This window comes from Schistocerca gregaria, chromosome 2 (genome assembly GCF_023897955.1).
Source record: "Schistocerca gregaria isolate iqSchGreg1 chromosome 2, iqSchGreg1.2, whole genome shotgun sequence".
Lineage (NCBI taxonomy): Eukaryota > Metazoa > Arthropoda > Insecta > Orthoptera > Acrididae > Schistocerca > Schistocerca gregaria.
Window position 1 is genome coordinate 353,472,820 of NC_064921.1, and position 14,697 is coordinate 353,487,516.

Sequence of the window (14,697 nt, forward strand, 5' to 3'; positions counted from 1 at the left end):
TCTCACTTCCTAATATAATTCTCTCAGCATCACCCGACTTAATTCGACTACATTCCATTATCCTAGTTTTGCTTTTGTTGTTCATCTTATATCGTCCTTTCAAGACACTGTCCATTGCATTCAACTGCTCTTCCAAGTCCTTTGCTGTTTCTGACAGAATTACAATGTCATCGGCGAACCTCAAAGTATTTATTTCTTCTCCATGGATTTTAATACCTACTCCAAATTTTTCTTTTGTTTCCTTTACTGCTTGCTCAGTATACAGATTGAATAACATCGGGGAGAGGCTACAACCCTGTCTCACTCCCTTCCCAACCACTGCTTCCCTTTCAAGCCCCTCGACTCTTATAACTGCCATCTAGTTTCTGTACAAACTGTAAATAGCCTTTCGCTCCCTGTATTTTACTCCTGCCACCTTTGGAATTTGGAAGAGAGTATTCCAGTCAACATTGTCAAAAGCTTTCTTTAAGTCTACAAATGCTAAAAACGTAGCTTTGCCTTTCCTTAATCTTTCTTCTAAGATAAGTCGTAAGGTCAGTACTGCCTCACGTGTTCCAACATTTCTACGGAATCCAAACTGATCTTCCCCGATGTCGGCTTCTACCAGTTTTTCCATTTGTCTGTAAAGAATTCGCGTTAGTATTTTGCAGCTGTGACTTATTAAACTGATAGTTATGTAATTTTCACATCTGTCAACACTTGCTTTCTTTGGGATTGGAATTATTATATTCTTCTTGAAGTCTGAGGGTACTTCGCCTGTCTCATACATCTTGCTCACCAGCTGGTAGAGTTTTGTCAGGACTGGCTCTCCCAAGGCCGTCAGTAGTTCTAATGGAATGTTGTCTATTCCCGGGGCCTTGTTTCGGCTCAGGTGTTTCAGTGCTCTGTCAAACTCTTCACGCAGTATCGTATCTCCCATTTCATCTTCATCTACATTCTCTTCCATTTCTATAATATTGTCCTCAAGTACATCGCCCTTGTATAAACCATCTATATACTCCTTCCACCTTTCTGCTTTTCCTTCTTTGCTTAGAACTGAGTTTCCATCTGAGCTCTTGATTTTCATGAAAGTGGTTCTCTTTTCTCCAAAGATCTCTTTAATTTTCCTGTGGGTAGTATCTATCTTACCCCTAGTGAGATAAGCATCTACATCCTTACATTTGTCCTCTAGCCATCCCTGCTTAGCCATTTTGCACTTCCTGTCGATCTCATTTTTGAGACGTTTGTATTCCTTTTTGCCTGCTTCATTTACTGCATTTTTATATTTACTCCTTTCATCAATTAAATTCAATATTTCTTCTGTTACCCAAGGGTTTCTACTAGCCCTCGTCTTTTTACCTACTTGATCCTCTTTGCCTTCACTATTTCATTCCTCAAAGCTAACCATTCTTCTTCTACTGTATTTCTTTCCCCCATTCCTGTCAATTGTTCCCTTATGCTCTCCCTGAAACTCTGTACAATCTCTGGTTCTTTCAGTTTATCCAGGTCCCATCTTCTTAAATTCCCACCTTTTTGCAGTTTCTTCAATTTTAATCTGCAGTTCATAACCAATAGATTGTGGTCAGAGTACACATCTGGAAATGTCTTACAATTTAAAATCTGGTTCCTAAATCTCTGTCTTACCATTAAATAATCTATCTGATACCTTTTAGTATCTCCAGGATTCTCCCATGTATACAACCTTCTTTCGTGATTCTTGAACCAAGTGTTAGCTATGATTAAGTTATGCTCTGTGCAAAATTCTACCAGACGGCTTCCTCTTTCATTTCTTAGCCCCAATCCATAATCACCTACTATGTTTCCTTCTCTCCCTTGTCCTACTGACGAATTCCAGTCACCCATGACTATTAAATTTTCGTCTCCCTTCACTACCTGAATAATTTCTTTTATTTCATCATACATTTCTTCAATTTCTTCGTCATCTGCAGAGCTAGTTGGCATATAATCTTGTACTACTGTAGTAGGCGTGGGCTTCGTGTCTATCTTGGCCACAATGATTCGTTCACTATGCTGTTTGTAGTAGCTTACCCGTACACCTATTTTTTTATTCATTGACTTAGAAGCCTATATCTACTACACCGTCAAGTATCTATAGACTGTAGTATGTGACATAAATTTCAACTTGATACCTCAAACTGATCCTGAGCAAAACGCGGCGTAATGGACGCATAAACGGATAGAGAATCAGTCAACAAAGGACAAAAAAAAATTCGTGTGATATAATTACAAATTAACGGTGTTCGGATTTTTTCTCTTTGATTGTACTGAGAGTCCTCACTTTATGCCAAATTTCATGATTCTAGGCCAAAGGGAAGTACCTTGTAGGTCTTGACGAGTGAATTTACGCGTACCAAAATGTGTTACGTAAATGGCCGTATCTTTTGACTGTACGACTTACAGGCTTCAGTTTTTACACCTCCAAGGGGTACATAGCTGGTCGAGAGACAGTGGTGCTCAGAGGCACCCACCTCGAGTTCCCATTTCTGTGGTCAACACCAAAAACACATTAAGGCATCCTATACGGGTATTTACAACAGTTTCAAATTTCGTACAATTGAACTAAAATAGCGCCTCTAGATTTTTTTTCCTGTTACTGTAGCGCTACCTGACACACCGACTCAATGGCTGCTGAGTACCTGAGCCTGCGATTATACAGACTACTGATTACCTCACGTCGGAGTTGGTGTCAATAACTTCAGCTAGCGAACGGATCGCATTTTCCAGGATGCCTGGCTTTTACGAAGCCTGCTGACCATTCTCGGCGTGCACGTGCCTTCCCTGTTTCGTTTACTTTGGTTTCTTCATAGCCTGAGTCGCGCAGCGCTGTTGGATTACGCCGGCAAGGCCTAATTTCTCAACAAGGCCTTCGGAACTGCGACCGTAGAACAAAGCGTTCCGGGAAGACTGCTGGTGTAGCTGTTCCGGCTTAGCAAATGCTCTTTGTTTTCTTATTCCATCTTTCAGCCAAAGACACGAAGTTTTCGACAGTGTTTACGTGCCCTTGCATTCGGCAATATCATTATAAGTAGGGAAAAAAATTCTTTGCAGGGCCAGCACACGTGGACGGCCAAGTAATGGCATTTCACAATACTGTATGTTATTTGGGCCAGGAATGCTAAAGCGAGATATTTTGGATATGTTGTACACATAGTTTGGAGGGCGACATCTTTGGAAAATCTGCGGTTGTTGATATTCTGAGTTGCAACCAGTTGTCATCCTGGCAGTGGGACACCGCCGCCGTTATCTCTGGAGGCAGATCCTGTAAAAAACGGCGTGATACAGACTGGATAGCGTTACCTTGGCGGCGATCGTTCTTTTACCTTACATGGCACTAAGCGAACAAAGACACAGTATAGCGGCACGATGAACCTGGTCCGTGCTCCAGTTTGCAGCCTCAGACCGCGAACACAATGGACGCTCAAAAGGTGACCTCATCCAGCCCACACAGCAGTAGCACACAAACATGTTGGCTGGTGGCTGTTTGAAGATGCCACTCGAGAATTACTAAGCGAGGATCCAATCAACCACAGGTGCTCAGTAACATGACAACACTCCGGTCATCTTACTCTTACATATTGTGATACATTTTTGAGCCCCAATATACCCGTCCCAACTTCTTTATTTGTTTCTATAATTCGTTGCACTGCAGAGTTAAGTTGTTTACTGTTAGCCTGTGGTTTCCTACGACGTTAAAGTGTTTTACTCGTCATTCTAAGGTGACAATGTAAGCACCATTTAGCATTACTCGAAAAAATAATGCGTGCCAGAGAGTAATTTACTTGAAACCGAAAGAAACTGAAATGGCATATGAATTAACTAACCAACTAAATCGAACACATGGTTATGCAATTCAGTTTTTCAAGAGCTTCTCTAGTGCCGTTATTACGTACTCTGAAATATAAATATGTGCTTCTTGCGAACACGTCTTATTGCTGAACATTACATACTGCTGATATAAACTCGTAATTACAAGTTCGGAGCAGGAAAGTAAGAAAGTACGGGTGTGGACGCTGAAAATGTTAACACCGAGTCATAGATTTTATAGAAGATATGAAATTTCCGCCCTTATTGCCATATATAATTAGTCGTAAAATTGGCAACGATGAAGTGCCACACATTCTGTGATAACTGACAGTCGTGTTGGAGAGGAGCTTGGTCTTAATAGCTCTCTCCCCATCCTTCTCCCTCTATTCTTAAATTAATTTTTCCACGGTTATTTAACTGCTGGGTAATTTCTCAACTGTGTAGTTCTTAATGCAGATGCATTGTCAGAAACTGCAGTAGCGTCGCCCTTACCTGAAGCAAAGGGTCACAGCACTGTCACAACATGCGTGAACACGAGAACGTTTCAAATAACATTGATTTTTTTTTTTTTTTTCGGGGCCGTTCGCAGACCACGCATTTGTGTACCACGAGGAGACACAGTTGCCGGCCGGAGTGGCCGAGAGGTTCTAGACGCTACAGTCAGGAACAGTGCGAGCGCTACGGTCGCAGGTTCGAATCCTGCCTCGAGCATGGATGTGTGTGACGTCATTAGGCTAGTTAGGTTTAAGTAGTTCTGTGTTCTAGGGGACTAATGACCTCAGAAGTTAAGTCCCATAGTGCTGAGAGCCATTTGAATCATTTTTGAGACACAGTTAGAAATGTTTTACTCAGTTCGGAATACTTGTAGATGATACAAATACTGCCAGCGAACAGCAAACATAATTAAATGGTAGAGTAATGCAGGTAAATAGACAAAAAGATTAGTCATAGTATGACTACACGACAGATTATCAGTCTCTGGGATCTCTTACAACCGTCAACTGTCTAGGAGTACACGGAAAAATTTACGGTGGAGCAAATCTAGTGGTGGGTAAATTAAATGACATACTAAGATTTATCGGAATACGTGTACGTTGGACGTTGCTTGTAAAACCTTCGTTAGTCAAACTCTAGAGTGCGCTTTGTTGGTTTGGAACTCTTACTAGGTGGTTTTAATCGACAATTCAAAGAAAATTCAAAGATTCGTCGCGGATATATTTAGGCAACACGAGAGCATCCCAGAACCAGTGGGAGGCGCCATAGGATAAACGTTCTCTCTCTCTCTCTCTCTCTCTCTCTCTCTCTCTCTCTCTCTCTCTCTCTCTCTCCCCAAAAGTGTTACTCGGTGTATTATCAACTTTCACAGTCTCAGACGAGTCAAGGGACATTTTTCCTTCCTGTGTATATCTCCTCGAAAGTGATGAACGGTAAAATTCCTTCGCCACGTACCGTGCGGTGATAGCGGAGTGCAGATGCCAATGTGGAAGGTCACAACCAGCTCTATCCCTCGCTACTGTCCGTCCGACATCATCTATCATCATCGGCGATAGGATTAAAAAAAAAAATAGGATGGTTGACTGATTAAGACTGGAACTACTACAGTATTTTCGAGCACGGATATGAGAATCCTGTACAAACATGTAAGCGACTACGAAAGTTTATGTTCAAACGTAGCTTTCATTTCTGGTCGCTATTCAGAAAAGTGCTCGCGCTCGAGACGACTATCTGACCGGCCGGTGATCGTCCGAGAATCTGCGGTAGGCGCACTCCACCCGTTGTTAATCACCAGACTGCGTGGGACACGCGTTATCGCATGTGGTACTCGGAGCTCTTGTTTATCGATGCATCTGTGAAGGCGTTCCCCGACGAGCCTAATTTGATGCGCGTGACAGATAGAGCTAACGCTTGCAGGCTTCTGGAAGATTCCGGCAGCACCGATAGGCGGTGGGACGAGGTGAGGCAGCCTGTAGCCGGCAGGAGATCCTGGCGAGAGAGAGAGAGAAAGAGAGAGAGAGAGAGAGAGAGAGAGAGAGAGAGAGAGAGAGAGAGAGGGGGGGGGGGGAGGGGGGTGTGAGCGGTCACGGTGTCCGCGTAACCACGCATTGTTCGCCGCAGCGGCACCTCCCCTCCCCCCCATTGTTCGTCAGCCGGGGCGGCTGGCAGCTTGCGGGCCGGGCTCGCTCTGCGGGGCTTCGCCAGCAGCGCAACATCTGATCGCCCCTACTGCCACCGGCCGCCGGACAACTTACACGCCACGCCACGCCACTCTCGGTGTTTCAAAGCCAGTGGCTCGGTTTCAGAATACGTTTTTCCCCTTACGACATTTAACTCGTTAAATATATTTCTAATCTCTCTTTACCCGAGCGGATGGTGACCAGGAACTTGCGAAACAGAATCCAACACGTTCTCGCGATTTCCATAGTTACCGAGATATGGCCATCAACTTCTTTTTTAGGCTTCCATTTCTCAATCGGTGAAAACGAAACCCTTTATAGGACCACTTCGTTTTCTGTGTCTCCCTGTCTAACTGTTAAAAACCCTTTTCCTCAGAAACGGGTGGACGTCTCAATTTATATCATATACTGACAAGGGAACCTCCCCATCGCACCCCCCTCAGATTTAGTTATAAGTTGGCACAGTGGATAGGCCTTGAAAAACTAAACACACATCAATCGAGAAAACAGGAAGAAGTTGTGTGGAACTATGAAAAAAATAAACAAAATATACAAACTGAGTAGTCCATGTGCAAGGTAGGCAATATCAAAGATAATATGCTCTCAGGAGTGCCGTGGTCCCGTGGTTAGCTTTGGGCAGTTGCCGAACGAGAGGTCCTTGGTTCAAGACTTCCCTCTAGTGTAGATTTTACTTTCTTTATTTTCGCAAAGTTATGATCTGTCGTTCGTTCATTGACGTCTCTGTTCACTGTAATTAGTTTAGTGTCTGTGTTTTGCGACCGCACTGGAAAACCGTGCGATTAGTAGATGAAAGGACGTGCCTCTCCAATGGGAACCGAAAACATTTGATCGCAAGGTCATAGGTCAACCGATTCCTTCACAGGAAAATATGTCTGCTATATTCTATACGACACTGGTGACGGCATGTGCGTCACATGATAGGAACACGTTGTCGACCCATCTAACTTGTACACTTGGCGAATGGGTAAAAATATTCTTCTACCTTGCCCGATTTAGATTTTCTCGTGTATGTGATAATCACTCCCAAAAAAGTGATGAAAACATAAGAGTTTGTCACAGAAACTGCAACAAATGAATGCAACAGTTTCGCAGTCGCACAGTTTTCTCTGTGCTCTGTCAAAACATGTTTTTAACGCCGTCAAATCCTGCATATGTCCAAGAAAATCTGAACATGACCTGGAATTTTGGAGAGCGAAATTGGTTATGTGTCAGTGCTTGAACTTTGATAATTGTCTGAAAATAAAAAATAAACTTCTCACTCGAGGCAAGACTTGAACCAAGGACCTCTCTTTCCGCAGTTGCTCACGCTAACCATGGGACCACGGTGCTCCTCAGCTCATAGTATCCTTGATATTGCCTATCTTGCGCATGGACTACTCAGTTTGTATATTTTGCTTATTTTTTTCATAGTTACACACAACTACTTCCTATTTTCTCGAATGATGTGTGTTCAGTTTTTCAAGGCCTATCCACTGTGCCAACTTATACCTAAATCTGAGGGGGGTGCGATGGGGAGGTTCCCTTGTAAAATCTACAGTTTCTTTGTGCGAAAATAAATTGAAGCGTCTCAGTCAATGGAATCAACAGATACGGCCATTTATATACGCGTAAACTCATTCATCAAAATCTGTATCGTACTGCTAATTGTCTTGAATCATGAAATGTGGCAAGGAGGAGGATTTCACAGTACAAGTAAAGGGTAACATCCTAAATTGTTAATGTGTAATTCTGTCACAGGGATCATTGTATAGCTGACTGTATGTCCGTCCGTCTGTTAGTACCCATTTCTCTCAGGAACGTTTAGACATATGAAGTTGAAATTTATGTCATGTACTAAGATCTATGGTTCTTCGGTGGCGCAAGAAAGTTAGGATTCTACATTAATGCAGTCAAAAATACGGCCATTTACCTCACATATTTTTACGCTCGCAGACGGACTCGTTAAAATCTGTAGGTTACAGTCTGTTAAGTAGATTTATGAAATTTGACAAGAAGTAAGGCGTCACAGTATCAGAGAAGGAAAAAAGTCAGAAAATAGTTAATTTAAATTATGTTGTTGTTGTTGTTGTCTTCAGTCCTGAGACTGGTTTGATGCAGCTCTCCATGCTACTCTATCCTGTGCAAGCTGCTTCATCTCCCAGTACCTACCGCAACCTACATCCTTCTGAATCTGCTTAGTGTACTCATCTCTCGGTCTCCCTCTACGATTTTTACCCTCCACGCTGCCCTCCAATGCTAAATTTGTGATCCCTTGATGCCTCAAAACATGTCCTACCAACCGATCCCTTCTTCTAGTCAAGTTGTGCCACAAACTTCTCTTCTCCCCAATCCTATTCAATACCTCCTCATTAGTTACGTGATCTATCCACCTTATCTTCAGTATTCTTCTGTAGCACCACATTTCGAAAGCTTCTATTCTCTTCTTGTCCAAACTAGTTATCGTCCATGTTTCACTTCCATACATGGCTACACTCCAAACAAATACTTTCAGAAACAACTTCCTGATACATAAATCTATATTCGATGTTAACAAATTTCTCTTCTTCAGAAACGCTTTCCTTGCCATTGCCAGTCTACATTTTATATCCTCTCTACTTCGACCATCATCAGTTATTTTACTTCCTAAATAGCAAAACTCCTTTACTACTTTAAGTGTCTCATTTCCTAATCTAATTCCCTTAGCATCACCCGATTTAATTTGACTACATTCCATTATCCTCGTTTTGCTTTTGTTAATGTTCATCTTATATCCTCCTTTCAAGACACTGTCCATTCCGTTCAACTGCTCTTCCAAGTCCTTTGCCGTCTCTGACAGAATTACAATGTCATCGGCGAACCTCAAAGTTTTTACTTCGTCTCCATGAATTTTAATACCTACTCCGAATTTTTCTTTTGTTTCCTTTACTGCTTGCTCAATATACAGATTGAATAACATCGGGGAGAGGCTACAACCCTGTCTCACTCCTTTCCCAACCACTGCTTCCCTTTCATGCCCCTCGACTCTTATGACTGCCATCTGGTTTCTGTACAAATTATAAATAGCCTTTCGCTCCCTGTATTTTACCCCTGCCACCTTTAGAATTTGAAAAAGAGTATTCCAGTCAACATTGTCAAAAGCTTTCTCTAAGTCTACAAATGCTAGAAACGTAGGTTTGCCTTTTCTTAATCTTTCTTCTAAGATAAGTCGTAAGGTCAGTATTGCCTCACGTGTTCCAACATTTCGACGGAATCCAAACTGATCCTCCCCGAGGTCTGCATCTACCAGTTTTTCCATTCGTCTGTAAAGAATTCGCGTTAGTATTTTGCAGCCGTGGCTTATTAAACTGATAGTTCGGTAATTTTCACATCTGTCAGCACCTGCTTTCTTTGGGATTGGAATTATTATATTCTTCTTGAAGTCTGAGGGTATTTCGCCTGTCTCATGCATCTTGCTCACCAGCTGGTAGAGTTTTGTCATGACTGGCTCTCCCAAGGCCGTCAGTAGTTCTAATGGAATGTTGTCTACTCCGGGGGCCTTGTTTCGACTAAGGTCTTTCAGTGCTCTGTCAAACTCTTCACGCAGTATCGTATCTCCCATTTCGTCTTCATCTACATCCTCTTCTATTTCCATAATATTGTCCTCAAGTACATCGCCCTTGTATAAGCCTTCTATATACTCCTTCCACCTTTCTGCCTTCCCTTCTTTGCTTAGAACTGGGTTTCCATCTGAGCTCTTGATATTCATACACGTGGTTCTCTTCTCTCCAAAGGTCTCTTTAATTTTCCTGTAGGCAGTATCTATCTTACCCCTAGTGAGATAAGCTTCTACATCCTTACATTTGTCCTCTAGCCATCCCTGTTTAGCCATTTTGCACTTCCTGTCGATCTCATTTTTGAGACGTCTGTATTCCTTTTTGCCTGCTTCATTTACTGCATTTTTATATTTTCTCCTTTCATCAATTAAATTCAATATTTCTTCTGTTACCCAAGGATTTCTAGCAGCCCTCGTCTTTGTACCTACTTTATCCTCTGCTGCCTTCACTACTACATCCCTCAGAGCTACCCATTCTTCTTCTACTGTATTTCTTTCCCCTAGTCCTGTCAATTGTTCCCTTATGCTCTCCCTGAAACTCTGTACAACCTCTGGTTCTTTCAGTTTATCCAGGTCCCATCTCCTTAATTTCTCACATTTTTGCAGTTTCTTCAGTTTTAATCTACAGGTCATAACCAATAGATTGTGGTCAGAGTCCACATCTGCCCCTGGAAATGTCTTACAATTTAAAACCTGGTTCCTAAATCTCTGTCTTACCATTATATAATCTATCTGATACCTTTTAGTATCTCCAGGGTTCTTCCACGTATACAACCTTCTTTCATGATTCTTAAACCAAGTGTTAAATTATATCACACGAAAAACGTATATCTTTAGTCATCTGTTATTCGACTTCGAAATTGAAATCAAAACATTCTCGAAAGTCTTTGAATTCCTGGGACCGATATCTTGCCAGTATAAATGCTGATAAGAGACAAAAATCGCCGAGATTCTCGATTCCCGGAATGGGTGAACTGTCTACACACATAATTAAGTTTGTACGAACCCAGAGCGCGCGAGTCGTTCTCGCACCTGGACATTTCTTAAGTGCAGCTACAGTTGTTTCTGGGGATGTAGCAGATTTGCAAGAGACAAATACAATAATATAATTCCGGCTAAATAGTTAGGTACTAACTACGGATGCAAAGGTTGTATTCCCGGTTAGTTCTATAATTCAAATGTGTAGCTGTAACTTCTTTGGCTGTTACTGTTTCTGCTACAGGCCCACTAGAGCAATATTAAATATAGATTTAGTGTGTGGCACATCAGTGACCTCTTAAGTTCTGTGTAAAGCACAATAGTGGTACTGCAGTGGTTGCCAAACCCGCTCACGGTGACAGTTCCTTGGTTGGTGTGATAAGGCTGTTGATAAAAAACGGTGGGTGTTGGCGCTATCAAAGTCGCATCGATAAGAAGCGTATTTAAACATCACGAAGATACAAGCCAGGCGGCCATGGGCACCCGCGGACGTTTTGTTCGTGTGCTTGGTTTTTGAGCACGACACTGTCGTTAAATAAGGCTATTGGAAAACAAACATGGAAGCTAGTGTAAAACGATTTCCATTGCGACACCCGAAGAATCACGGAAGAGGCGTCTAATGTTTCGCACACGCGATTCGAGGACGTACGAAGTCTTTGCACCGATACATCGACTCAGTAACCGCACCGCAGCAATGGCAGCTGAAATGTTTCACAAAACAATTAAGTTATCAAACAGCCCCTAATTCTGCACAATAAATTAAACATGGTGTGTAAAATAAGCTATTGGAAATATATGCGCCTAAGTTTCCTAATAATATTTGCAATTCTCGCCTGTAATGTGTAGCCAAGAGAACAAAGTGTGCAGGGGCGCCTGGTCAAATCGACGTCTACAGAGCCCTCGTAGATACAGTACAGTACGGTAGATATATCTCAGCGAATGCATTCATGTTATGACTTACATTATGAGATCAATCTGTGCACAAACTATACCTATATTGAGGCACTAAGTCCCATACGAATTAGACCGGGAAAATACGCTTGTCAGAGAATGCAATAAGATTCTTAGGCAATAACAGGTTCCTCGAAAACGGTGTGAAAGTTAATGGACGCCGCACTTGCCCACTAACTTTTAACATGTTCCGAGTATTATTTCCTCTTATCGCAAAAGGTACTCCATGTAATCAAAAGTATCCGGACACCCTCAGAGACATAAGTTTTTCATATGAGGTGCATTATACAGCCACCTACTGCCAGGTACTCCGTATCACCGACTTGAGTCGTCATTAGACATCGTGAGAGAGCAGAATGGGACGCTCGCGGAACTGGCAGACTTCGAACGTGGCCAGGTGATTGGGTGTCACTTGTGTCATACGTCGGTACCCGAGATTTCCATACTCCTAAACATCCCTAGGTCCACGGTTTCCGATGGGATAGTGAAGTGGAAACTTGAAGGGACACGTACAGCACAAACGCGCTGCGTCGTTTTCCCTTGAGTTGTCAGTGCCAGCCACGGACCCAAGTTGTCGACAAGGCACTGTGGTAATTGACGGTGGTTCTATAACAATGTGGGTTGTGTTTAGATGGTATTGTCGAGTCCTCTGCATCAACTGAACCGATCATAGACTGGAAATTGTTATGTTTGGGTACTTGGAGACCATTTGCTGCCATTCATGGACTTCATGTTTTTAAATAAGGATGCAATTTTTATGGATGACTATGCGCTGTGTCGCTGGGCCAGAACTGTTTGCGAGCCACCAAGGTTGCCCGACATGAATCCCACAGAACATTTACGAGACACAGTTCAAATGCCTCGTGATGACTGGGTGTTGTGTGCTGTCCTTAGGTTAGTTAGGTTTAAGTACTTCTAAGTTCTAGGGGACTGATGACCATAGATGTTAAGTCCCATAGTGCTCAGAGCCAACCACAGTTCAAATGGTTGAAAGAGCTCTGAGCACTATAGGACTTAACATCTTAGGCCTTCAGTCCCCTAGAACTTAGAAGTACTTAAACCTATCTAACCTAAAGACATCACACACATCCATGCCGGAGGCAGGATTCGAACCTGCGATCGTAGCGGTCGCACTGTTCTAGACTCAAGCGCCTAGAACCGCTCGTCCACAGCGGCTGGCAGACATAGGTCAGAAGTTAGTTCTAACACAGGATCGTGCATCGGTGACAATTTAGCAATTATGGACAGCTACAGAAGCAACATGGCTCAATATTTTTGCAGGGGACTTCCGACGAGTCGATGGCGCGTAGAATCGTTGCACTACGGCGCGCAAAAGGAGGTCCGACACGATATTGGGAGATATCCCCTGAGTTTTGTCATATCAGTGTATGTGTCTGTCCTGCAATATCATAGGCGGTTTCATGATCCAAGGTTGTTCACTGGCGTTGTCGACGAGAAGCTGAACACTACTTTTCCCGACTGAATGTTTCCCTCTGCAGCGGCGAGTGCGCTGTTCTGAAGCTTGGTGGCAGATGGAAAGAGTGCGCCGGACCGGGGCCGGGACGCAGGGGCCGCGCGTTAGGCGGCCAGCAGTGTGAGCTCGTGTGTGACGGCGGCGCGTGTTGCCCGCAGGCCCGTCGCCGAGCCCCGGGTCGGACGCGTCGGGCCGCAGCGGCACGCCCTCGCCGCCGCTCAGCGACGCCGGCTCCGCCCCCGGGTCGACGGCGGCGCTGTGGGCGCACCTCAACGCCGACGAGGGCATCGTGCTCGACGACTTCGACGACCTGCCCAAGCGCAAGAAGGTAGGCGCGCGCGGCCACAGCACTGCAGCTGCGGCCTCCTTTCGAAACGGCTATTAACATACTTTTCACACACTTGTTACGTCCTTAGCATACTGGATTCGGACAGCGACCATTATCTTCATATGCATCAGGACATACTTTTAATTCAGATTGAAGATTGTCAGCGCTGTCCCGAACCCGTAGTCTAACGACCTGACATGTGTCATCATAGAAAAAATTCTAACCTTTCCTCTAGCCACGTAATTGATTGCAGAATAACCTTTCGTAATAGTATCGCGTCACCGTCGACAACGTTGGTTGTAGCTTTATTATGGCTCAAATTTTCGAGTTCTTCTGAATGATAAGACGACTAGAAAACTCGTCGAAGCATTGTATTAGGATAAAGCTGTTGCTTGGGTAACCTGTCTCAGATGATTTCCCAAATTTCCTGAAAGGAGTAACTGTCTTTCCTTTTTTAAATTCTGGTATGACTTTATTTCAATCTGTGATTTGTGTATCAAGCGGTACGGTACAAAATTGTTATTATATGCTCACAGTAGGGCATGATCCATAGAGAACTGTAGGGGGAAATAAGGCAGTTGCGTCGCTAACAATGCAGCAGAACGAAGCGAGGAACAGACACAAAAGTGACACATATGGTCTATAACGCACCGTTTAGAAGTGCAAACCACATTGTAGGTTTTATCACTGTACCAGCATATAACTCACTTTGAAATGGATTAACATAACTCTTAAAATAAAAGCAGACATAACGTTGTCACGGTCGACTTCTTATTTTTCTTTTTTTAACGCTCACCACGCCGTGGGTTTCAAGTTTTCAGAAATTATGTGGACCTATTTTAATGCAATCTTTAAGTCTGTATCGCATTTTTTAAAACATGTTACATAGTACAAATTAAAAACATTTTACAGTTCAAAAAATTTGAAAACGCAAATAACAAATTATAAAATTTTCATTAACTAGCGACAGTTATCGCGGACTTTGTCTCATTTATCATATTAATATGTTGTCTATTTTGCTACAGTGACAAAACACAAACGTGGAACCAACAACAGTTCTGAGTAACACGGGGTTTAACTGGCAGCAGAGTGTAACAGAAATTGTGCGTGTGTGTGTGTCTGTGTGTGTGTGTGTGTGTGTGTGTGTGTGTGTGTGTGTGTGTGTGTCATTTGGTGGCCTGTCCTCTGAAATCCTTGGCATACCGTTAGAAAAACTGGTTTTCACGGCGGAATCTACAAATATTCGTCGGGCACTTAAATGTCTTTTCCATTGGAGAAACAGCGTTAAATTAATTAACAGATGATATTTCAGCTACTATTGTTCTCGAATGGTAAGGGGAGCAATTTTATTATCTTGGACAATAAACTATGCCCTATGCCATCTACTTTCCACTGG

General features: G+C 43.1%; 1 protein-coding gene across 2 annotated transcripts in view; it reads left to right on the forward strand.

The window, feature by feature from the left end:
- The window catches only part of LOC126337043 (zinc finger protein 395), a 495,494-nt gene that overhangs the window by 383,232 nt on the left and 97,565 nt on the right, over window positions 1–14,697 (forward strand). For both annotated transcript variants that reach the window (XM_050001366.1, XM_050001365.1), the window contains one exon: window positions 13,132–13,301. In XM_050001366.1, the coding sequence (XP_049857323.1) occupies window positions 13,132–13,301 (170 nt within the window). The remainder of the gene's footprint in view (window positions 1–13,131; window positions 13,302–14,697) is intronic.